This window comes from Apium graveolens, chromosome 8, assembly GCF_009905375.1.
Source record: "Apium graveolens cultivar Ventura chromosome 8, ASM990537v1, whole genome shotgun sequence".
NCBI lineage: Eukaryota > Viridiplantae > Streptophyta > Magnoliopsida > Apiales > Apiaceae > Apium > Apium graveolens.
Window position 1 is genome coordinate 258,492,962 of NC_133654.1, and position 23,780 is coordinate 258,516,741.

General features: G+C 35.3%; 2 protein-coding genes across 9 annotated transcripts in view; both read right to left on the minus strand.

Moving 5' to 3' along the window:
• The window catches only part of LOC141678418 (uncharacterized), a 30,707-nt gene that overhangs the window by 3,448 nt on the left and 3,479 nt on the right, over positions 1 to 23,780 (minus strand). Inside the window, exons 2-4 of one of the 8 annotated variants that reach the window (XR_012557745.1) lie at positions 677 to 825; positions 442 to 502; positions 42 to 153 (exon numbers count right to left, since the gene is read on the minus strand). Coding sequence is in view for 1 of the 8 variants with exons in the window: in XM_074484732.1 (XP_074340833.1) it covers positions 42 to 153; positions 442 to 473 (144 nt within the window). In the remaining 7 variants the exon portion in view is untranslated. Of the gene's footprint in view, positions 1 to 41; positions 207 to 441; positions 567 to 676; positions 1,230 to 23,780 lie in introns of those variants that run through there. The other 7 variants (XR_012557747.1, XR_012557744.1, XR_012557743.1 and 4 more) reach the window with 7 other exon arrangements.
• Positions 20,924 to 21,709, minus strand: LOC141680730 (uncharacterized). The gene has a single exon (XM_074486868.1). It carries the CDS (start codon positions 21,707 to 21,709, stop codon positions 20,924 to 20,926), a length of 786 nt encoding a protein of 261 aa, XP_074342969.1.

A 23,780-nucleotide genomic window follows, 5' to 3' on the forward strand; every position in this document is an offset into this window, starting at 1 on the left:
CAGAACTAAAAGTTCTATTCTTCAGATTAAAAGAATATGACCTTGCAATTTGTTGAAGCGTGCTGCTCTAAGGCCAAAGCTTGAGTCCTGTATATCATATATTTTTTCACATTACATCCTTCCTCTCCATCCCATCTTTGTGCGGGAATCCACCTACCATAATTGCGATGTCAATATCTTTACAACATATATCGTAGCAACAAATCCTGTCAAATTTAGAAAACAGAGAGCATTAAGTAAAATTTTGAGGATTTGCACCAGTTTAATACATCTTTCTCTTACAAAAAAATCCAACCTTTTAAAAGAGGAAATGCACAATCAATTAATTTTATTTTAACTACATTTTTAAATACACTACAATCCACTCATCACCACTAGCTTTAGATCAATTAAGTAAATACTTAATTAATTCAATCAATTAATTCAATCAATTAAGTAAACCTTAAATTAGCTTCGAGTAAACTTGAAATCATCTTCGAGTGATGAGCTAGCTTCAGATCAACTACAATCCACTCCCACAAATTTGTAAATACACACGTCAGTCATAACAATAATCTGCACAAACACTTAAAAACACACAACATATAATCTATAATTTCATACACAAACACTTAAAAATACCCTATTATTCCAAACCATATAAATTCAAGACAAACGAAACTCGAAAGCAGCTAACCTGCGTAGTATTTCCACTCCCAGTCTCTCCAACAAGAACGAGACTCTGATTCTCCTTGAATGCCTTAAAAGCTCATTTTTCTGATACCAAACACGCAAAGTCTTCCTCTTGTCGAAAATATAAAAGTATTTTTGCGAATATGTGCAGATCTGTTTAAAATTTTCAATTGAATTTGCGAAAAAGAATGAAAATTAGAAGACAATTGGGGATCTAGGATTCTGGGGCTGAACCTTAAAATAATTAGAAGGCAATTGGGGATATGTTCAAATTGAAGCCATAAACATGTGTTTTCAATTAAGAAGTCTCCGATTTATTCTTCGTTTCATCTTTTGAGCTTGTTCATGAAATAGTTTGTGGTGAGAAAGAAATTTCCAGAGAGATAAAAGTGGAGAGACATACTAGATTCAAAGTATTTTGTCCGGAGAAATTTACTAACGCGTGTTTTCGTTTACGAGGGAAATATACCGCCCAAAGTTTCACCGGTACTAATGTCTATTTTATATTATTTTAATTTTTAATTTTTGCTTTATATTTATTTTATTAAAACTAATTATGTAATAAATTTAAAATTGAAAAAATATATTATGTATTAATTTACATTACGTTCTAAATTTTTTATTTTACATGCTAAATTTTAGAGTCGTGAATAAACTAGAATATAATTTTAATTATAGTTTTTGATAAAATATTCACTCTAATACTTTTAAAAAATAAGAAGTAACTAATATAACATCAGGCGCTAGTGTTACATATCATGTAACAGTGGAATCTCTATGCAACAATAACTTTATACCTATTATAACACTAATTGAGAGGTATTACAATAGGACAAAAATATCTTACCTAATGTAACACTCCTTGTAACACTTGCATTACAGTAGCCCACTTATGGTGTAGTGCATTATTTTTCCAAACACTACAAGAAAAAAGTCCATAGACATCGCTTTTTGGCCGATGTCTATGTTATTTCCCAACCGATGTTGATGTCGGTGATGTCTATTCTAGACATCGGTGAATACCCGATGTCTATACTCGATTAGACATGGATTTTAGTTAAAAACCAGATGTCTATATGTTGATTATTTACATAAAATGCTATAAATAAATAATTTATTAACTAAATTACACCTAATTAAACATGTTAAACATATCATGAGTTATATTTTTTGTCACAAAAACATCGATTTTAGTCAAAAACATTGATGTCTATATGATGATTTTTTAGAAAAAATGCTATAACAAAATTACACCTATTAAAACATATTAAACATATATTGAGCTATGTTTTTTGTCACAAAAACATCGATAATTTTGACAGAGGTGATGTAAAATGACATATTAAACATTAGTTTCTTTAATGAAAGGTGATGTCTAATTTCGCGTATAGACATCAATATTTTCTAGAATGAAGTGATGTTTATGTATCATTTAGACTTGAACATGTTAGTCTTTAACATCAGTTATTTGTCTAAAAGTGATGTACATTGTGTTTTTTAACATCATTTTTGTTTGGTTAAAAGTGATGTTTATAATGTTACTTGACATTAGTTTTATCTTAAACAAAGTGATTTCTATGTTTCATTTAGACTTGAACCTCGATTTCTTTGATATCAGTTTTTTACCTTAAAGTGATGTACATTATCTTTTTTTACATCATCTTTTCTAAATTGAAAGTGATGTGTAAGAAGTTTATAGATCAAATTGTGTAAAGTTTTACATCACTAATTGTGTAATTATTGTCTGAGAACGTCAACCAAAATAGTAAAACATATGATCTGAAATTTAAACTATTACATTCTTCAGAAACCAACTGAAGACATTCAGTCTAATGAAAATTGTAAGATAGTTTTTTCACTATCCTGTTTTGACCACTCTTCAAAATATGTCAATACATAAAAACATACCTGAAAAGAACTGACATGTACGGCTAACAACAATATTGTGAGCATTATATCATTTAACCCATACCTTGAACCGAAGACAGCAACAGGTTTCTCACAAAATAAAAGGGTCTTCTCATCCTTAACTTTGAGTTCATGATGCTTCCAAGAACCATGGACACTGTCATACTTGAACATATATGTCTACGACAAACAATAAACAACAAACAATAATCAGTTTCACTTTCGCAAAAGCAAACAAGGAAGATCAATCTTAGTTGTTAACTTGCAAAACTAACACCAACTTGTAAGCATGCACAGTCAATTTCAAATTGACTGAGATTTGACCAGAACACAATCGTTAAAATTAATGTCTATTATAATCATTCAATTTTGCATTCAAGTTTCGATCCAGCCTTATAAAAACGATAACCGTCTATAAATAACTTGCAAGTTAAAGATAATTTCAACAGTTAGAGTAAACTTGTGTTCAAAGACTTTCAAGTGACAAGGCAATTTATTAGTTTCTAGTAAAGTTCCATTATGCAGTTTTACAAGTAAAAATATAAATCATCCACTCTAGAACATATAAAAACTTAAAATAACTCTATAGTAACACTGTCATGAGCCTCTCGTACTGGGGCAGAGCGTGCATACAAATAACTTAATTTCGATAATTTGTCTATAAAATAAAGGAGATAAATCTATAACAAGCACCAAGTACCAAATCAAAACATTTAAACCTAATCATATATGTAATAAAATAATAGATTAGCATTTATAACGAGAAAAATTAGATAAACAATACTAAATCAAATCACAAATCACAAATCACAACTAAAGCAAACAAATGAGGATTAAAGTTAAAAAATACCATGTAATCAGTAGAGATGAAAGGATCGTTAACTTTACACAATTTAGAAAAATAAAAAAACAAAAACAAATAAAGCTTTAAATTTTTTTCTCAGATTAGGTCCTGTATACAACAAGAAGAAAAGCATTAGCAACAAGTTTAGACACTAAATTAATAAAAAAATAAGGGTTTTGAATTAGAAAAAACCCCAATTTACAAAATTAGGGTTTTGAATTCAAAAATCCTCAGCTTTTAAAACTGGTCTTCATGCAGAGAAGACCAGTTTGATTCAAGTAGATACAACACTTACCGAAGTACAGAGGTTAACTGAAAGAGGCTTAACGGAGAGATTGAGAGCGGAGAGAGGTTCAGAGAATGATCGAGAGAGAGGTTCCAATTCGAGGGAGAGAGGTTCGAGAGATTGTGATGGTGAGATGATGGCCGGAGTTCAGAGAGATTGTGAGGGGAGACAGGTTCGATCGAGAGAGAGGTTCGATCGAGAGAGTGAGGTTTGATTTTGTGTTTGAAGATTGATTTGGGGGAACCAAAATTTATTTAAGGGGGGAGAATTTTGGGATTTGGGGGGAATTTAGAATTAAAACTGAATGAAAATTTGACTAAGGGGGGAAAGAAAGATGGGCGCGAAATTATTTTTTTTCGTTGAATTTTAGACATCGGTTTAATTATAACCGATGTCTACAAAGAACAAAGACATCACAAAAATACGGGATGATGTCAATACTTCTTTTAACATCAGTGGCAAAGTTAACCGATGTCTAATGTGTGATGTCTATTGACATTATTCTTGTAGTAAAAGGAGTGAAATTTAAAGAAAAAACATTTGTAGGAGAATCCAAGTAAAATACCACGAGTTGAGCAAGAAATTTCTTCACTAGCTTCTTTATTTTTCATTTATTTTATTATTTTCATTCACTGAATGGCAACTTACGACTTAAAGTGATGAAAATGATATGTACGGGGAATTAATTGCAAACTTATTATCTACCGAATATATTGCACTGTTATTATTATAATTATATTACTGAATCATGATTCTTTTAGAGTTCAACATTTGTTGCTTTTTTTTCCGGCGAGAAATTTATTCACCGGTAAGGAGTTCATGTAAGATGAAACTGTTGAAAATTTATTGGCATAGCGGTAAACAATTTTAAACTTTAATTAGTAGATTGAAAAAAAATTTATGAGAAAAGAACGGGAGATAATAATTATATGGTGGATCAATCTTATTTGGAAGTTTTTTCTGAAATAAAGTAATTGTTTTTTTGCTAAATTGAATTTTTTATAGAAGAAAGAAGAGAAGAGAATAAACCAGGGATGCACCTTACGATCTATGACAAGCCATAGACAGAACTATCTATAACCAATCTACAACATATTGGATATAGAAAGCAACTACAACTACAATAACAACTGAAAAACAGCTAAAGATTTGTCAACAATGAAGACAGATGTTCAGATCAGGCCTATTACAAATAATAGAATCAAACCACTTCAAACCACTGAGACCGGCTTTGATGTTAACTAAAATTCCCTGAAGTAGCTTCGCAGGCCTGGAAACACCTCTGTCATGAGCCCCTGCATTCTGCTCCCGCCAAATATGGTAACAAAAGACCCGGGCAAAGCAAAAAGCGATAGTGCTCTTAGCAGAATCCTGTAAGGAAATCATCCTTTCCAAGAATCACAGTGGGTAGCCAGACCAATAAATGAGAAAAGACGATGAAGAACCCAGTGGCTAAATGAGCAGTTCAAGAATATGTGATTAGTGGTTTCTCGGCCTAAAACGCATATATAGCATTGCTGAGTAGATGAGATGCCAAACTTGTGTAACCGAACCAAAGTGCTAAGATGGTCATGGCAGGAGAGCCATTGATGATAAGCAAACCTGTTAATGCAAAGCCTATGCCAAACTGCCTTATGCCATGAGACTATGGTCCCCGTATCATGAATCAAATTCCAGATATGCCAAATTCGAACCTTAGAGGCATGAAGGCCATCCCAGAGAATGTGATCACGTCCTTTGAAGTGAATAGAAGGGAGATTGGAATCCTGTATCCAATGAGTGAGCACAGGGTTAATATGATGAGTTCTAGGGTTTGGCCTTGGAAGAACCTAGGTCTCATTACAAATAATGGCCCTTACCTTTGATTGCTAGGGAGAGAGCACTGAGCAATTATGGGGAACTAATAGAGTTAGCAAGGAAACAGTGACTCCACCATGGATCAAACCACAAAGAGATCGAATTCCCATCAACAATATGGTACGTAATATACTCGAGTGCCACACCTCGAAGCCTGAGAATTTTCTTTCAAATCCAGGACAATCACTAGGTAAATCAGTAGCCCAGAAATACCTTTGCTTGATAATTGAGTGGTTGACCCAAGAAGCCCAAAGAGAACCAGAATTCGTGCATACCTTAAGCAAATGATGAATAAGCTGGGCACGGTTCCATTGTACCATTTTAAGCCAAGACCACCCTCCTCCTTAGGGCGACAAAGAAAATTCCACGCCACCTTGGCTCCTCCCTTATGGTTAATAGTACCTTTCCAAAGAAACAGAGTTAGGAGAGATTTGATATATTGGTGAACAATGGAAGGAGCAAGAAGTGATTGCTCCAAAATCCTTGTATATCATGGATGATTGATTTAATAACCATAGCCCTACCAGTCAAGGACCAGAGCAAGTTGGCCCAGGAATTAAGTCTTGAAGTGATTTTAGGAATGAGAGGGATGTAATCGTTAATACAACGCAGAGATGAGATCAAAGGGACACCCAAAAAACAAACAGGTAACTCCCCTCTCGGGAAATAATCAGTGTCATCGAACCAATTAATAAGATCGTGCTCGCAGTTGCAAAAGTAGCTTGTGCTTTTATGCACAATAGGATGGAGACCACTCCAAGCAGAAAAGGTAGACAAACTATCCATGATATGCATGACAGAGTCCCTAGAACCGTGGGCAAACAAAAGCACATCTTCAGTATAAAAAAGATGGGAAATATTAAGCTCCTTGCATCACCAATGGTGTTTGAAACCTGGAGGGGTTTAGAAAAGACACAAGATAGAATGTTTACGCACAAAGCAAATAAATATGGAGACACCGGGTCTCCTTGACCAATACCAGTGGCTCCCTTAAAATAACCATGAATCACTTAGTTATACTAATAAAGTAACTTTTAGTTATTTTAATTTTGAAGGTTTATTTATAATAAAAATCAAGATAAACACATTATTGCTCATATATATAGTTTATATACACAAAGAAATAGAATAAATAAAATAAACTTTACCTCGTTATTGTTTAGAGTAACCTATACAAGAGATAAAAATTTTAAGGTACATACATATGTATCCTATTGCTAATGTAAATATTTCTTTACAAAACAGAATAATAATAACTCCATAGGATTCCGTTGCTTGAATTTGATGGACATTGTGCCCAAATTTCCTTCCTTTCCTGCGGTTGTTGTCCCCAGTTCTTGTTCTCTTAGGAGCGTCCTCCATTATGTATGCCACTCCGTCCTAGAACCATAAGATATTTAAAAAAACTAAAAATATTCTATTACTATTGTACGTACTGCTTTACAAAACATGTGTTAGCAGCAGTTTATAAAACTAAATAGAGTTATGGGTTGTAATAACTTATGGGTTATAGTAGTGCTTGTTCCCTATTATAACCTGTGATCGATTTAGGATTATAGTAGTTGCATACCGGGATCATATTTATTATTTTATTCTATTATGCATATCATAGTATTCTTTATCAGTCAGTGACTGCTAAATCTAGACCCCGGATTTGGAGGATATCATAATTGTCTATAGTAATTTGCATACTTAAGTGAGGTGTAAGGCCACGTGTTCATATACCCCACTACCCTGTAGAACTGGCATATCAGGACTTGGAGCATGATATGTCAGATGGGCCGCGTCACATGTCATGTACACGTGAAAGTAGCCTCGGTCAGTCGATAAAAAATTTGGCAAAAATGTAAATAACTCCATGGATAATCCAAACGTACATTTTTTCTGATTACAGGCCAATTTTGGCCCTCTTCCAACTGAAATTTCGGTCGTTATATGCCATATTTCTTGTAGTGACCCACCGATATTGATCAACATATCCTACCTTAAGCAAGATACACAATCCAAGTAAAATCTATAGTAAATAATATAAATACAAAACTTTGAAGTATAAGAAATATAATTTTTTTTCTCAAACATTTGGGTACCAAATTGATAGTGGTAAGTTTGATAAAAAGATACAACTCACCTTTGTAAAACATATGCGACCTTATACAAGATATACAATTCAAGTGAAATCTTTATTAAATTACAAAAATAATAAAAACTTGCAAGACGAGAGGCCACAATCTGCCCTGGAAGCTCAAGCAAAAGACCAACAGGAAGTGATGACGAGAAAGTTGTACATCTGCCTAGAACGCAGTTGTGACTTTCACCATCCTACAAGAGCTCTTGGAGATTTGACTGGTATGAAGAAGCACTTCTCTCGAAAACACGAATAGAAAAAAATCTGTGCATTAGGCCTTAAAAGCTCACAACAAGATTTGTGGTACAAAGGAGTATAAATATGATTGTGGAAAAATCTTCACTAGGTGATGATTCTACCACAAATCTCTCTTTATATCGTGTATATTAATTATTTGTTATGTTAATCACATTTCTGTTTCCATAGATTTCATGTTTCCATAAAAATTTTAAGGTACATACATGTGTATCCTTATGTATCCTAGTACAACTCTAGATACTACTTTACAAAACAGAATAATATTTCATTCCTTGAATTTGATGGCCACTGTTCTTTTAGGTTGTATTTGGTTGGGGTGAATGGAATGGAATGGATATAATTAAAGGAATTAAATGGGAGTTGGAGGGAAAATTTGAAAAAAATATTTAGATGAACAAAATTGTTATGATAAGAATTGTGAAGAAAATGGGGTTACTAAGGAATGGAGCATTCCATCTCAAATTGGGGGTATTTAATTATAATGTAGATGGTTAGGAATGAAATGAGTGAAAGAATGAAAAATTTAGAAAATTTGATCATTTTTCACTTAAAATCTCATTTCATTCCATTCCATTTCATTCATCCCAACCAAACACAACATTAGGAGAGTCCTCCATTCCGTCTGCCACTCCGTCCTAGGATCAAGCTATATGTATGGACTACACACACTTGATCTTTGGAGTAAAAGCAGTAGTAAGGAAGACAAAGTTAAATCTAATTGGTTAGAAACTAGTTGTACCTTTAGCACATGGACTATGATGTCGTCTCCAGATCCGCTCTCCTCATCATTTTCACAGCTCAATTGATTGGCAATTTACTAAATTATAAAGTTCTTGAATATGGTACGGTGGCCGCGGCGATCTAGGGTTTATGGGGGTATGTGCAACACCCCCGAACTTATATAGGCAGCTGGTAAAATATGAGAAATTTCCTCCAAATTTCTTTTTCTTGATTTTCATTGATTTTCTATTTTTTTCTATTTGTTTGTTATTTATCTTCACTCATATTTTTTTAATGTTTAAAAAGAATTCGCTTGTTTGTTTTAGTTGCATCATAAAAATCGATAAAGTTCTGTTTGGTTCATTATATTATTTATTTATATAAAAACAAAATTCAAATGATAAATTTTGAATATGAATCATTTCTTGATGTAACAAGTGCAACTGTAATTGTTAAAAGTCAACATGAATAATTCAAATTTTAAATTTTATAACAAATTTAGATTCTATTTTTTTATGAAAAATGCAATTTTAAGAAATTAAATTAAACATTTTACATGAGTTAAAAATAAATAATAGAATTCAATTTTTCAAAAACAAAATATGTAATTTATAAGAAAAGTTGCTTAGTGTAAATACACACACATATATATATGGAATAAAATTATTCATTATTGTGCAATTAAAATCGCATTAATTAGACTTAATATGGCACGTAAGAGAAGCCCATTAGATAATGGATGAAACCTTAAATATTTATTAATTTTGTAATTAATAAATATTGGGAAAATCAACTATTAAATAATATCTTATTGAGTGTATAATTCTCTGGAGTTTGGCCTCCAAGAAACCTATAGGGACAAGGAATCAACTTCATGCATTCTAGGACTTCAAAGTCCAATTAAAGTCTGAGACTTGTTCATCAAGTCTCCTAACCCAAATCTAATTCAGGATTACCCATGCCTATATAAGGGGTCTCACCCCACGGATCAGAACTACGTTTTTGGCTTGATCCTTAAAATAGATCATGGTACGCATCTTTTGAAGGCATATTTGAGTTCCGAAACACGAGAGTAGTCAATCAAGGGCCTAGAGCTCACGAACCCTAGCATTAAATACAAATAAGTTTTTACCCATAATATTTGGCGTCATCTGTGGGAAGAAGATATCAACCATGGTAACCATACAAAGCAAAAATAACATTCCTGAAGGAGTATCAACTGGAACTACTCAAACAATCTCATCTTCCATGAAGATTTCACCTCACACACCTACTCTCAAGGGATGGCGAATCCTATCATTCCGAAATCTGGATCTCAGCCAATCCCGACCTATGACGAATCCTTAAAACTCGACTCTGACTGCTCCTTTGGTGGTACAATCTAGGGGGTTTGAGATGTTAACTGTTGTGCACCATAGGCCAATAAAACCCACATATGAAATGCCATTATACTTTACGACTGGAGGAAGTAGAATGCCCCTACTACCTCAACCGCAACCATGAAATGACCCTAATTTTATTAGAGGTCTGCCACCAATTAATAATGAACGAGATGTCCGTAGACCCTATGCAACTAAAGAGAGCAGAGTATTTACTGATGAGGATGCTCATCACAGGAGGAGACTTAGGGACAAAGAGCTCGTTGGAGGTAGGCACCCCGAGCCCGTTGAAGGTAGGCGCCCGAAGCTTCAGGAAAGTCAAGGGATGGCAGCCCATACTTTTGAGGAAGGGATACATGCTTATGAAGCAGAAATCCTAAGGCTTAAGAGAAAATATGAAGAATAGTCAGGCTAAGCAGCTGTAATAGCCCGCACTTACGGACTTTTAAAATTAAACAAAATCTGAAATAAAACTGAAAAATTCTATTACAAAGGTACTATTACGAATGCGCAGCTAACGGAAGTCTAAAAGTCAATCTACTCTAAATCTAAGGTCCTCGAACTCCAATGTTATCCAACTTAAACTCTTAAGAGAAACCTGAAATTGTAGGTAATGAGCTATACAGCCCAACAAGAGAACAATCAATCCAACTAGTAGGCCAAGTAACACACACATATAACAAAATACGATAATCTATTCGATACGAAATGTGAAATAAACACTTTCCATTCATATTCTTATTCTTATTCGATACATGCGATACACTTAGCACATAAACAACAATAATTCAAAATCCATAATTTATAATCCATGTCATGACCACTAAAACCCGGTGATAACGGTCATAAATTTTCAGAAAACCGTCACTACAATCCAGTGACTGTGGTCCTAAGTTCTTATTCGATATTTTCACAAACCATGGCATAAATCAGAGATCCAAAATTATCTTTGGCATAAAATCCTTTGTCTTAACCTACAAGTTATCCATATTAGAATCTGATCCAAATTTTAAACTCATTACTCTAATTTTATTTTAAATCCTAATCCTTATTTAATTTAATTCTTTTTATTCTATTCTTCTATTATTAATCTAATTCTAAAAATTATTGGATAATACAACAGCCACCTTAAATAATCGAGTTAGACGAACTAGAGGAACTACTCAAGTAGAAAAATGTTGAATGTCCCTCGAGGAAACCCGTTTGAATTGCTCCCCATCGGAGACCCTGATGATCCAGCCCTGCCTTTTACAGTGGAGATCATGAATACCGATATCACAAGAAAGTTCAAGATGCCCACCATAAAAGCCTATGATGGGACCGGGGATATGGAAAATCATGTCACAACATTCTCTAATGCACTGATGTTATAACCCGTAAATGATGTAATAAAATGTCAGGCTTTTTCTCAAACCTTATTAGGGATGGCCCAAAGATAGTATAACTGTTTTCCCCTGAATTTGATCGGATCTTTTGTGATGCTCAAGTGATTTTTTAGGAGAGAGGAGAGCAGAAGAGATGGGAAGAGAAGAGAAATAGTAGAATAAAATAAATCAGTCGTGTGCTCCCGAGTTTGTGTAAAAAAGGAGAGAAAGTAACCATGAAAAAAAAGATATTGTGAGAGGATCTTTCCAAATCTTCACATTTTTGGGAAGAAAGTTTTGGGGGGAAATTATAGGAAATGTTCTCTGCGGATCATTTCTCTTCTCTCGGTAAAAAACTTGGGAGTACGTCTAGGAAGGAAAATTTTAAAATTGTTTCTTCTCGTCTCTTCTCTCCATTTTCAAACTCCGGAGTACAGCGTTAGAGAATTAAATCAGGTTTTCATCAAACAATTCATTAGCAAGAAGGTGCATAAGAAAAGTTCGTCTTCCCTTATGAGCATTGTGAAAGGAGCAAAGGAATCCTTTAGGGACTACTTGAATCGTTTCATAAATGAGGCCTTGAAAGTCCCGGATCTTGATAATAAGATGGCCATGATTACTTTGCAATAAGGGACCAAGGATAAGTTCCTTAAAACGTCTCTAGCAAAATTTTACCAGAGAACTCGCTACAACTCCAAAGTAGAGCAGGAAAGTATTTCCAAGTTGAGGAAAGTATGAACAAGACATTGGTAAATAACGAGCCCACTGGTGAAAAGAAGCGTAACACAGGCCACGAATATAACGCAAAGGACAAGTATCTTCAGGTTAACAAATATTCCGATTCATCACCAAAGAAGGGAGGACCCGAGTAAAAGTTCACTGAATATGCTAGATTGAATGCTCCTAGGAGTCAGATCTTGATGGAAATTGAAAGGGATAGAGATGTTCGCTGACCAAAGCCTTTGAATGATGATCCTTCCAAGTTGGATACAAGAAACAATTATCGATTTGAAAGAGTTCCTTATTCGAAAAGGAAGATTAAGTAAGTCTAATAGAGATGGTGAGTGGGGAGAAAGGAACAGTAATGAGAGAAGAAATTTTGATGAGCGAAGGAGGGATGAAGATGATTAGGGGCGAAACCCCCAACCATGAGGCGCAATGATCAACATGATCTTTGGAAAACCAAATGCGGCTGACTTTCCTAAAAATTCAATAAAGTCTTATGCTCGAGAGTTCATGCACATAGTTAGGGAAGCCCCGAAAGGGCCGAGACTGGAGTACTAATGGCGTTCGATGAATTTGATTTGGAAGGGGATAAACTTTCCTCATGATGCTCTCTAGTAATAACACATATCATAGGAAATAAACCTGTAAAGAGAGTCCTTGTAGATAATGGAGCATTAGTTGATATTTTGCTTATGATATCTTTTTAAGGATGGGATACAACGATTCTCAATTACCCTTGACTGATTTGCCGATCTACGGGATCACTTGATTCAAATGTCCCGTTGAAAGGATAATTAAACTACCTTTGACAATGGGCCAGGAGACAAGGAAAGCTACACAAATATTGACATTGTGGTGTTTAAGGCTGGGTCAACGTATAATGCAATAATGTGAAGGACGGGCATACATGCCTTAATGGCAGTCCCCTCATCTTACCATTCAGTGATTAATTTCCAAAACGAAATGGACTAGGAGAAGAAATGAAAGACCAGAAGATGGAAAAAAGCTGTTATGTAGCCTCGCTGAGGGCAGATGGAGCAGGGGCAGGTTCAGCCCATTGAAGATATGGACATCCGCGAGTATGATGAGAAGCGAGCGAAGCCGACGGAGGATTTGATGCCGATTCTTTTGACTCCCGAAGATTTTGAGAAGATTGTTAGTGTAGGTGCCCTAGAGGCAATACATTATTCTTTTATCTTTATGTCAGTTGATCATTCAATAAATTTATTTATTATGACCTTAATTACTGCGATATTTTGTTAGCATAATAAATGTCCTTAGAATCATGATACAAATTGTATAGTTTAAGTACATGACTTGAACTTGAGATTATATAATATATCATATTCTTAAAGGTCCCTAGTCGAGTATTATTATATAGGACAATAATAATACATAGATAGACTAGTATGTTGTTTGACAAGATAACCACATCTCATTGGTTATAAGTATGGGGATACTGAAGTCAATACATAGGTACATGTGAGAGTACATGGTACTGGACAGACCCACAGTGAGATTCTTCATGTTTAATAAAGTCATAAGAAAGACTCACAGTGATAATGGTGTAACGATCCTTTGACTTGAAATCATTATATTTCTATACGAGGATTAATATACTTTGACTACATTAAAAGTTACTTTTGATCGGGTGATGATAAAAGTGGACATCGGGTATATCATGAGTCGTATGAGAAATATGAATGATAGATAAAGGATTTAACCCTCCTATAATTAGGAGAGATATTATTGGCCTCTTGATTGAGTGAGATTATAAAAGCATGGCCATGCTCAAATAATGATTTGTTTCAATAATCTACTCATGCATCAAGTAAACCCAGATTAAATGTTGAAGAGGATGACTAAATACATGCCTCGAGTTTAATCTATAATATGTATGGTTAAAGGGATTATATTACACGGAAAAAAACATTAATCACGAAAGGTTTTATCTAATCACGATTTAATTATTGTTTAATTGGGTAACAATGATGTATTACTAGATACCGCTCATTGTTTATAATTTTATTAGAGAATAAAATTATTGCCAATTAAATAATAGCCTATAGGGTCGCACAAATAGAGCACTTAATGGAATAGTTAATTTAAATTATGGACTTAAATTAATTGATGATTATTTGAATTTTATTATAATTAAGTAAGACTTAATTGAGATAATATAAATTCGAATTAAAAGGAATGTTTTTGCCCATAATAATTAAGTATGACTTAGTTATTAATTAAATAATAGAAATTCGTTTTTATTATTTAATCCAATACCTACTAGGGTTGGGCTTTGCTATTATGGGCCTTTTTAATCAGTCATTATAAATAGATAATGAGAGGTTAAAGAGGCTTGAACGTTTTTTAAGAAAACCCTAGCAGCAAAGAGAGGCAGAGGCAATTCAGATCGTCAAGAAGGAGGCTAGTACATCCATTCCGTAGTCAAGTCCGTGAGACGTTCTTGAAGGTGCTCGTGTGGATACCATAGAGGTGTTTCTCCGAGAGGTAGACACAAAGCGTGATAGTTAGGATCTCCGTTGAGTTCGTAAAAGTTAATCTCTTGAAAGGTATGATTCGTTATCTCCATAATCTGCCCATTATTATACATGGATCCTGTTTTTGGGTTTCGAATTTTTGTTTTATTTACGTTTATCCGCTGCGTTTTATGCCTTCGGAACCCAACAAAGATAACTTTCACTGGAGCAGCGCTTGAGGAGCCCTCAAAGGGAAGTTAACAAGTTCTTGCAAGAAAGTAGTGATGTGTTTGTATGGTTGGCGGCAGATATACCTAGTATAAATCCTAAGTTGATCACCCATTAGTTGAATGTTGATCCTAATAGAAAGACCGTGAAGCGAAAAAAAGGAGTTTCGCCCCTGAAAGGCAGGAAGCCATCAAGCAAGAAGTTGAGAATCTTTTAGAGGCTAGTTTTATTGAGGAGATACAACTTTTGGAATGGTTGGCAATTACTATAATGGTAAAGAAGGCTAATGAACAGTGGATGAGATGTATTGACTTCACTGACCTGAAGGCTAATAGTAATAATTATTTTTTTATATTTATAAAGTAATATTTATTATACATGGTATCATTTGAAAATCTTCAAGTGTATCATGTGAATTATTGTCGGTTATATTTTCCTTCGAAATAATAACATTATTAAATATACCATATTAAAACTATAATTTTAAAACTTTCTTTTGGAAAAATAAAGAAGGCAAGAAAAATCTAAAATTTATGAGATTTTAAAAATAATAAATCATACTTTAGAAAACACTCTTAGAAATTTAGAAAATAATAAAAAATTATACGTTACTTTAAAACACTAATAAAATTTTAAAAAAATACTCATATAATTTTAAAAACTAATGCCACTCTATCTAGTTTTGAAACACTCATAGAAATTTAAAAAATAATAGCATACCTTAACATTTATAGAAATTGAACTTTATTCATCTACACCTCCAATGCATATGTGTATTGTTTATATTAATACCACACAGTCTCCAGGTCCCAATGAACTTCAGCTAATTTATCTTTTTTGTCTCAGTTTTCAAGGTTTTTCACATGATTAATTTGTGTTCCTATATGCGTTTTATAAAATCTTTATCTGGAAATGTATGTCTTATAATTTTCTTAAACAAGGTGTTAATTCTATACATTGTAATATGAGTAAAAGATATATCTGTATATTTTTATTAACCTTCATTTTGTGTGATTGAGTCAAAGTTTTCATCTTTGTATAGTGCATATGCCCATGTAAGTGGATCTTGAATTAAGTCTTTATTTTGTGAGTAAGAAATAATTTACTCCTAAATTTTTTTTTTATTAATTTATTTAAAAATTTTAATTTGTTAATGTTTGGATTGCTGAGCAGGCCATAATCCAGGTATGATATTGTCCCTTTGGACCGGGTCACTGACTCTTTATTTAATAGAAATATGTCGCTCCCGTGGGACAATTCTTAACAATCACCCCTTTTACATATGACACCTGTCGAATGTGTCACCTGACTTTGTGATCTGGCTCTCCTTGTCCAATAGTTGGAATTCCATCCGACAATCTACCGGCCCCTAGGCCCTATATTATAAAGCCCACCTTCCTTTTCCTTGAGTTCATACTGGGTTAGCCCATCCATCTTTTTCTCGGGCCCATCTGGAAGCTGTTGGTAGTAATTTAAATTTGGCTCCCTTTTGATCATTTGAATAAGTCAGCGGTAGGTGTCCTTGTGTGTAGCTGAGAAATGGTCATAGGATTAGTTTCAGTACTTGTAGGATCGTGAAAGTAGTGAAGTAGTTGCAAAAGACTAGTTACTTGTTTTTAGGAGTTGATAACTGTCAGCTAGTTTATATTTCTTTACATGTAATTTCATGAAGCTTAGAGACTGTATTTTGTTAGTTCATTAAAAATTGTCCCAGTTTATTTTATCATTTGTTTTGTGTATTTATATATCTTGATTCTACATTTGGTATCAGAGCAAGATATCAGCAATACTCACGACAAAGACTAAGAAATGGACACAGGTAAGGCAAAGGCGGGATCGATAGGTTTAACCTATCCAGTATTAGCAAAGAGTAACTACACAGCATGGGCATTGAAGATGAAGGTCTTTATGCAAGCTCAAGGAGTGTGGACTGCTGTGGAACCAAGTAATGCAAAGGCACCGCTGGATGACAAGATTGATAAGGTTTCCTTGGCTATGATTTACCAGGGCATACCTGAGGATATGTTGTTGTCAATAGCTGGAAAAAACAGCGAAGGAAGGATGGGAAGCTATTAGATTGATGTCCCAGGGAGCTGCTAGGGTGAAAAGGGCCAAGATCCAAACATTAAAGGCGGAGTTTGAGTCACTTCGTATGGATGATAGTGAACGACTTGAAGACTTTTACATGAAACTGAATGGTCTGGTGTCTACTATTCGAGCTTTGGTAGAAGAAATGGGTGAATCGTATGTCGTCAAGAAGCTACTTCGTGTTGTTCCATCTAGGTTTCTGCAGATTGCTTCTACAATAGAGTAGTTTGGGGACTTGGAAAGTATGTCAGTTGAAGAAGCCATTGGGTCGCTACAGGCACACGAGAAGAGATTGAAGAGTAAAACTAAGACTGGAGGAAACAAGTTATTGTTGATAGAGGATGAATGGATTAAACGCGAAAAGGGTGAAAACAAGCTTTTACTCACTTGAGAGGACTGGTTGAAGAGAAGCAACAAGGAATCTGCAGATGGTCAGTCAAACTTTAGGGGACGAACTGGGCGGGCATACCAGAATAGGGGAGATGGTGCTGGACGTGATAGAAGTACTGTGAGGTGCTTTAACTGTAACGTGACAAGGCACTATGCTGCAGAGTGCAAACGACCACAAAGAGAGAGGAACCACAGATCAGAAGCAAACTTGGTACAAATCAAGGATGATGAACCGGCGCTATTGTTGTCTGAATTGGATGAGAACAAAACAAGGATGGTGCTGCTAAATGAAGAAAATGTTAAGCCCAAGTTGAAGCCAACCGAGAAAGAAAGAAAGCTTTCACAACTGTGGTATTTAGATAATGGTGCGAGTAACCACATGACGGAAGACAAAACAAAATTTTTGAAATTAGACGAAGCTGTGACAGGTGAAGTAAAATTTGGAGATGGGTCGACTGTAGACACTAAAGGGAAACGATCAATCTCGTTTAAGTGCAAAACAGGAGAAGTAAAGGTTTTTAATAATGTGTTCTATATTCCAACTTTATGCAGCAATATCTTGAGCCTTGGAAAAATGTCAGAACAAGGGAATAAGGTAGTGCTAGAGGGAGAATTCTTATGGGTATATGACAGTGATGGAAGACTGCTAATGAAGGTTCAGAGATCAGCGAATCGTTTGTATAAGATTTTGCTAGAGGATTCACAGAGTGCTGGAGGTGTCATGCTAGAGGAATCACAGAGTGTTTGCTTACTCTCGAAGACGGAAGAAAAGTCGTGGCTCTGGCATTCTCGCCTGGGACATGTAAATTTAAATTCATTAAGTCTGATGGAAAGAAATAGCATGGCAATGGGGCTGCCAAAGCTAGTGCATCCTAAGGAAGCATGCAAGGGGTGTCTAATGGCCAAGCAAACGAGGAACTCTTTTCCATGTCAGTCGAACTATATGTCCAATAAAGCACTTGAGTTGGTTCATGGTGATATATGCGGGCTGATATCACTACCAACGCCATCTGGAAAGAGGTACTTTATGCTTTTAGTAAATGATTTCAGAAGCATCATGTGGGTGTATTTTTTGTCAACTAAAGATGAAGCTTTTGAGACGTTTAAAAACTTAAAGCACTCGTTGAGAATGGGTCTGAGAAAAGGATCAAGACTTTTCGTACGGACAGAGGGGGTGAATTTTGTTCATCACTATTCACGAGCTATTGTGAAGATGCTGGAATTCTCAGACACTATACTGCTCCATATTCCCCGCAGCAGAATGGCATGGTGGAACGGAGGAACAGAATTGTTGTGGCAATGGCCAGAAGTTTTCTAAAAGAGAAGCAGGTTCCATCAGAGTTTTGGGCTGAGGTTGTACGACATGCTGTATATGTTCTTAATAGATTACCTACACGTGCTCTGTCGGTTTACACACCATATGAAGTATGGTACGAGTCAAAGCCTGATATCAGTCATATCAGGATTTTTGGCAGCTGTGCATATATGAAGATAACAAGCATTCACACAAAAAAATTAGATGATCAGAGCAAGTATATTGTCTATTTTGGAAGAGAGCCTGGTACAAAAGCCCGTCGACTTTATGATCCAGATGAGAAGAGAGTCTTAGTAAGCAGGGATGTTGTATTTGTGGAGTCTAAGTCGTGGAACTGGAATACCACTACAGAGAATGGACATGAGCAGGCTGAAAGGGCTCATATTCAATTCTCTATTGACGGACTAGATGATGAGGTCACGGGAGAAGCTATGACAGAAGAAACTCCTATCCAGTCATCAACATCATCTGAAACAAGTGAAGACAGCTCTGAGGAATCCGACGCAAGCTATACATCTAAGAGATTCAGGTCATTAAGTGATATTTATGAAACTACGGAAGAGGTGGAACTTGGAGAAGAACTGCTGTTTCTGGCCATTGAGGAACCAGCAACATATAATCAAACTGCAAAAGAGAGAGCTTGGAAGAATGCGATGAGGAGTGAAATAGAAGCTATCGAAAAGAATGACACCTGGAAGCTCATAGAATTGCCCTCAGGACACAGACCGATTGGTCTGAAATGGGTGTATAAGCTCAAAAGAAATGTGTTGAACGTGGTGAAGTTGTGATCAAGCATGTTCGAACAGGTGACCAGCGTGCAAACGTGTTAATTAAAGCTATGGCTACCGTGAAGTTTGAGAGATTGCGCGGGTTACTGGGTATCAGGAATCTGCATAACCAAATTTAGATTAAGGGGGTGTTTGTTGGTAGTAATTTAAATTTGGCTCCCTTTTGATCATTTGAATAAGTCAGCGGTAGGTGTCCTTGTGTGTAGCTGAGAAATGGTCATAGGATTAGTTTCAGTATTTGTAGGATCGTGGAAGTATTGAAGTAGTTGCAGGAGACTAGTTACTTGTTTTTAGGAGTTGATAACTGTCAGCTAGTTTATATTTCTTTACATGTAATTTCATGAAACTTAGAGACTATATTTTGTCAGTTCAATAAAAATTGTCCCAGTTTATTTTATCATTTGTTTTGTGTATTTATATATCTTGATTCGACAGAAGCTCAGTTTGATATTATTCTAGATAGTTATAACCTGCTACTTGTTGGGTTTGCTAAGCCCCATGTCATAACTTCACATTAGTATGATATTGTTCGTTCTGACCCAAACCAACACATATTTATTTTTGGGTTAGACTAATGAGAGAGTGATTATGTGCATGTGATTTTAGCATGTATTCTTCGTATATGATACTTCTAAGTTTTGATGAAATTTAAATTTTACCATGTATCTGTACTATTTTTTTAATAACCCTTACCTTCCTCTCTTAAGATTGTTTTGTGTTTCCTCTCTACTTTGTTTAATGGCATGAAAACATATATTAATATTTTGCAGCAGAACTTTGGACATTTTTCTCCAGCACTTGAAAGATGTCTAACAATAAGAGCAAATCAAATTTCCTGGTCTATTAATTCTTACGTTCCAAACAACCTATCCCTCTTTCCAGAACTTTTTCAACCAGTTGACGGGGATGTGGAAAATCAGGCACTTCAGTCACCGGCAGTAGTACTACCGGAAAATTATGGTGGACAAAATGCTAGACACCAGCCAACCAGAACGGTAAGTACGGTTATGATCATCTCCTGTTGGTTTCAGATTCATATATCGAAAAAACTTAGAGAAAAAAAGAAGACACCTACATTTTGCAGAAAACTTGTACTGCTATCTATTACTTAATAAGATTACACACATATATATAAGGTAACTAGGAGATATGGACTCCTAAAAACCAGCAACTACTTACCAAACAGCACTACACTACCTCCACGATCCTGCAAATACTGAAACTACTTCTACGACTAAGTCTTTGCTGTTTACATGGGATGACAGCTGAGTTATTCAAATTTAAAACATAAATGCTGAACTAAAATAAAAAACAAATAATTAATAACTAAATTTAAGATTATTCCAACATTCACCCTCATAATCTTAAATTTACGAAGTACTTTCTCTTTGCCTGTGATGCACTTCTCACCACCATCAATTTTGATGCACTTTCTCATCAAAAACACTTTGGAGCACTTCTCTCCAAAAACACTTTGGAGCACTTTCTCTCCACAATTCTAAAGGAGTGGTTCTCCCTCGATCAATTGTGCCATCCTTTCTTCATCATTCTGAAATCTACAATTCTTTGCCAGATGCCCATATTTTTTGCATTTGTAGCATTGTGGCTTTCCTTTGTACCAGCAGTCTTTTTCTTCATCTCCCATCTTATGACAATGGTTGCATTGAACACTGTTACCTGTGCCTTTTGAGGATGAAGCTTTAGATAATAGCAGTCCCTCATTTTTTCCTCCAATTTCTTCCTCCCTCATTGAACTCCTTTGGTCCACGGCGTGAAGTGAATTGATCAATTCTGAAACTGTTAATTTTGAAAGATCTTTAGTATCTTCAAGTGAGGAAATTTTAGTTTCATACCTCTCAGGAAGAGTCACTAAAAGTTTGTCCACTACTCTTTGACTTGAGAAATTTCCACCAAGTAGTTTGATTTGGTTAACAATGGACATCAACCTACTCCCATATTCCTTGACGCCTTCATGATTTTTCATTCTCATCATCTCAAACTCTCTCTTGAGGTTCAGAATTTGCATCAGTATGGTTTGTTGATTGCCTTCAAATTCTTCCTTAATTTTTGTCCATGCTTCTTTAGGAGTATCACAACCCATAATAGTTGTAAAGATCTCTTCCGACACAGCCGAATGTAGACATGAAAGTGCCTTTGCTTCTCTAGCCACTTCTTCATCACGTTTTTTGATTTGGGCTACTGTTGGATTTTGTGGAAGAAGGGTTGGCTCAACATCACTATCGATTGCTTCCCACAAACTCATAGCTTTCAAATATGATTTCATTTTAATAGCCCATGAATTATAATGATCTCCCTTGAATAATGGAATAGAGATGGAGAAATTGTTTGATGCCATGGAAAATATTAAGGATAATATATATATATGTATATGTGTATTTTTATAAGAGTTTTATAAGCCCCAGATCATATGGCTCTGATGCCAATGTCGAAAAAACTTAGAGAAAAAAAGAAGACACTTACATTTTGCAGAGAACTTGTACTGCTATCTATTACTTAATAAGATTACACACATATATATAAGGTAACTAGGAGATATGGACTCATAAAAATCAGCAACTACTTACCAAACAGCACTACACCTACCTCCACGATCCTGCAAATACTGAAACTACTTCTACGACTAAGTCTTTGCTGTTTACATGGGATGACAGCTGAGTTATTCAAATTTAAAACATAAATACTGAACTAAAATAAAAAAAAATAATTAATAACTAAATTTAAGATTATTCCAACATCATATACTATAATCACATGCTCTGTAATGAAAAACACATGCACTCAACTTATGAATATACTAGTTGTTTGTTTGTTAAAACTGAAAAATAAGCTTTGCTCGGAATAATGTTCCCTTGCCTTCAAAAAAATAAGCGATTACAAGAATTTAAAGTAGATAACCACACGCAGGTGGTAGCCAGAAAATAGTTAACTACATAACAGAGTCCTATCTACAGGCCACTACTTGATGACTGCATCTTATTCTTCTAAAAATACTCTAACGACTAGACGACTGATTCAAACAACTCTGAACTACACAATTTATTCAAATAAAACATTATTCAGACACCAAGTTTAGATTAACTAATTTCCAACACATTCCCCCCGTAATCTAAACTTACTTCGCCAGGTTCTTATTCCCAGTAGTTTCCTCATCTCTTCGAACTTTGCTGTTGACATAGCTTTAGTGAGAATGTCTGCACACTGCTTCTCAGATCTGATATAACTAATCACAATTTTCCCACGATTCACACATTCACGAATAAAGTGATAACGTACATCAATGTGCTTACTCCGCCCATGGAAAACAGGATTTTTCGCCAAATCTATGGCTGACTTATTATCAATGTAGATTGTCACGGGTCCTGGAACTATATCTGTAACTTGACTCAACAATTTCTGCAACCAAATACCTTGGCATGCTGCTGCAGTTGCATCCATAAACTCTGCTTCACAGGTTGATAATGCCACACACCGTTGTTTCTGCGAGATCCAAGTTATCAAGCTTTCATTGGGATAGAACGCCATCCCACTCGTACTTCTCCTGTCAGTACAACTGCTTGCATAGTCGCTGTCGGAAAACCCAGTCAACATATGATTACCAGTGCCTTTCATGTACTTCAAACCATACTCCAGTGTTCCTTTGACATAACGTAGTACCCTTCTTGTTGCATTCAGGTGTAAAACAGTAGGTTTCTCCATAAACCGACTTATTAGTCCTACAACAAACGAAATATCAGGCCTGGTATGTGCCAGGTACCGTAAACCTCCAATTAGGCTCTTAAACATAGTTGGATCAACTGTTTTCCCAGTTTCATCCTTATGCAAAATCAGCTTCGGATCCATAGGATATTTTGTTTCGTTACAGTCTTGCATACCTGCTTTTTCAAGCAACCTTTTTGCATAAGCCATTTGCTTCAACTCAGTACACCCCTTCCTCTGTTCAACCTCGATGCCAAGATAGTATACCAGTTTCCCCATATCACTCATGTCGAATTCGGTACGCATTTGATCTTTGAATTTGATTATATTAGCAACACTTGTTCCGGTTACTAATAAATCATCAACATAAACACCAACAATAAGAGATTCATTACCTTCTCGGTTTGTGTAGACGGCATGTTCATACGGACACTTTACAAATCCCAACTTCTCAAGGAATTTCTTCAACCGAGCATACCAAGCTCGTGGAGCCTGCCTTAAGCCATATAAAGCATTTAACAATCTATAGACTTTGTGTTCCTCGTTTTCTTTTTCGTATCCTTGTGGCTGCTTCACGTAAACTTCCTCTTGTATGTCACCATTTAAAAAAGCTGACTTAACGTCCAAGTGATGAACCT